Source organism: Ruditapes philippinarum, unplaced genomic scaffold (assembly GCF_026571515.1).
Source record: "Ruditapes philippinarum isolate M1 unplaced genomic scaffold, ASM2657151v2 ctg17068_1_1_1_1, whole genome shotgun sequence".
Lineage (NCBI taxonomy): Eukaryota > Metazoa > Mollusca > Bivalvia > Venerida > Veneridae > Ruditapes > Ruditapes philippinarum.
Genome location: NW_026854109.1, coordinates 3,438 through 6,340, shown reverse-complemented (window position 1 = coordinate 6,340; position 2,903 = coordinate 3,438). Strand labels below are relative to the sequence as shown.

General features: G+C 31.7%; 1 protein-coding gene across 1 annotated transcript; it reads left to right on the top strand.

The window, feature by feature from the left end:
* Positions 1-2,278: 2,278 nt before the first annotated feature.
* On the top strand, positions 2,279-2,690 carry LOC132738980 (galanin-like G-protein coupled receptor npr-9; the record flags this gene model as incomplete). Its single annotated transcript, XM_060726619.1, has 1 exon — positions 2,279-2,690. A coding segment is annotated over exon 1 (412 nt), but the record flags the coding sequence as incomplete, so codon positions are not given.
* Positions 2,691-2,903: the final 213 nt, after the last annotated feature.

Sequence of the window (2,903 nt, the reverse complement as noted above, 5' to 3'; positions counted from 1 at the left end):
ATTAGTGGTTTATCGGAATATAATCATCTGATATATTACAATAAAACACTGGAAAGCATGAAATAAAGTCGATGTCATCATACATCATGTGCATTTCATTTGCCCAATTAAAATATTTAGCACATGTTGTGCTTAAGAGCATTTTATAATAAATTTTCACATATCTGTGATAAGGTAATTTCAATAATTTGGATCAGTACTATATACAACGCTTGACAGATTCTATGTAAATTGGATAACGACCATAGTCGCCTAATACTACATTATTTCTGGATGTTCTATTTACGCATAAAAACTTTACAAGGTAAACGATAAGCTCACAATTATCACGGGGTTTAAACCCCCATAAATTGGATCCATATAGAAGGATCGGCAATATTTTTGTATCAAATAGATTCAAAAATGAAGGTAATTGTCCATAATCATACTCGTACAAAGACGGAAGTTGAAAAATAGCTTTCACTGCAAGTTCATTACAAAAAAAAACATGAAAAATAATTAACTATATCGAGTTGATGATTGTTTTAGTAAAATCATTCATAACGCGCTAATCGACTGCCCTTTTTAAAAACCACGACTTTTGTTTTTGATGTATTTAACTGCAAACAACTAGACTTGCAAAACGTTTCTAATACATTCAGTTGATAACTGTTTTGGCAATCAAAGCTACGTCATCCGCAAACATTACAGCCATATTGAAATTTCATTTGGCATTATCTGTATCCCTTTAATTTTATCGTCATTGTTCATCATAAATGATAATTCATTTTTGAAAAATGAGAATAATTTTGGCCCTGCTGGGGGCCCATCGGGCAATTAAAATAATATGAGATATGAATGTTAAAACGTACACATGCCTTTACATTATTATCCATAGCAATAATAGAATTTGAAAGATTTCCCCTTATATTAGCATTGTAAGGTATTTGCCAAAGCTTATTTCGAGTGACAGAATCAAATGCCGTTTTAAAATTAACGAATGCAACATATAATTTGCCCCTTTTCTTTGAAAGTGCCTAGAAGTAAGTGCAGAACAAATGCATTATCAGTGGTACTATAACCAGCTCTAAATCCAGATTGAGATTCGTCTATTTTATTAAAAGTATTGGCATAAAAGGATAGGATAGACGTCTATTTTAAATGGATGTGTATATCTTACTAAAAATGTTAAGCAAAGATATTCCGCAATAATTTGCTGGTTCATTGCGATTACCTTTATTGTGCAATGGTATGATTATAGCGTTACTCCATGAATCTGAAAGTACATATTTCAAATTAAAAACAAAAATAATAATGTATTTAATTTCTTAGCGAAAGGATCACTTTAGGAGAATTATGATGACTCGAGGTATGAAAAAAAATATAACTAATGACATTTCTAAAAGAACCTTGCGCATGAATACGGTTGTATGAATCTTTATAAAGTTCTCATTACAACTTTTTATTATAACAACAGAAAATGAGTTTCTAATGATGCAATTACAATTAGAAGGTAAATTTTTAGTTGTTAAGAAGTTTCTTTTCTGCATCATTTAACAGCTCCTCGGATCTTCTGCTTTCTTCAAGGTATAAAAGCGAGGAAACAATTTGCTTATATTAGTAAGAGACGATATATTTGACTATAAAAAGAAACTGTTCAGTGGTTTTCGGGAGGAAAAGCAAAATTTAAATGTAAGTATTCACTTAAATACGTGTTGGATACTTTATTTTACATCCGATATAGGCAAAGTACGTACGCAATTAAGCATTTAATGAAAATCATTTACTTTTTTGAAAATTATTTTTAAAAAAACACGAAAATAAGACGAAAATTACAATTAAGGAAATGTTGCTTTGATAATCGAATTCAAACGTTTTATGTAGTTGAAATAGTTGTTATATAAAATTTTGAATATGAAATATTTATTTTTTTGTCACAAGCTGAAAATGATGACTTAATATTACTGCATATGATTTATATGTTTTCTGTTACATTTCGACTTTTATTATTACTTGTTTGATATTTCTTTTTTCATGAAACTGTGTCAGTCGGTACTTTCTGAAATTTGAACTATACTTATGAATGCAGTTTAGTGTTTACTTATATGACAAAGCGAAGTTTTAAATTATGAGGTATGATAAGCAACTTACGCCTAACAGAGATTGTTCGTTTGCCTTCGCTTCGACTCAATTGTAAGTTTAAATCATTATTTGTAATTCATTTTTCAAGATTGTATTTGCAGATTTCAAGTGACAAATAAAAGTGTTCCCTTCATTAAACAGATCCAGATTGTTAAAAATGAACATTACAAACGTTACTGGAAGTGATATTCCTGAATGGCTGACTGTGCAACAAGTTGTATTTTCTGGAATCATCGTTTTAGTAGGAATACCAGGAAACATTTTGATTATTCTTACGTTCGCCTATTCTCCTGGAAAATCAAGCACCGACTACATGGTATTTTCAATGGGTATATCTGACCTTCTCGGATCTGCTGTTTGCGCACCGTTTAATCTGCTAAGACACATTCCTGTGGTATGGGCTAGCCTAGGTTCCAAGTGGTTCTGTCGAACCTATGATTTCTTTGCAGTTTTAACGGGAATAATATCATCGTGGATTCTTGGCTTGGTCGCATTTGACAGGTACATGAAAACTTGCCGACCATTCTCCGATGTTTTAACTACTCCGAGAACTAAATTACTATGTGTCGGTATGTACATACTTGTAACCATTCTTACTGTTCCGTCATTTGGGATCGAACGCTTTGACCACAGGACTGGGGCGTGTTTTATCATTGACTATGAATCTATTTGGAGCATAGTTCTCTATGTTATGTCGAGTCTCTCTTTTTTTAAAAGCTATACTTTTACAGCCGTCGCTTAATACACCATTGTTTTTTTGCATTGGTTTCCCTTTGAAATTG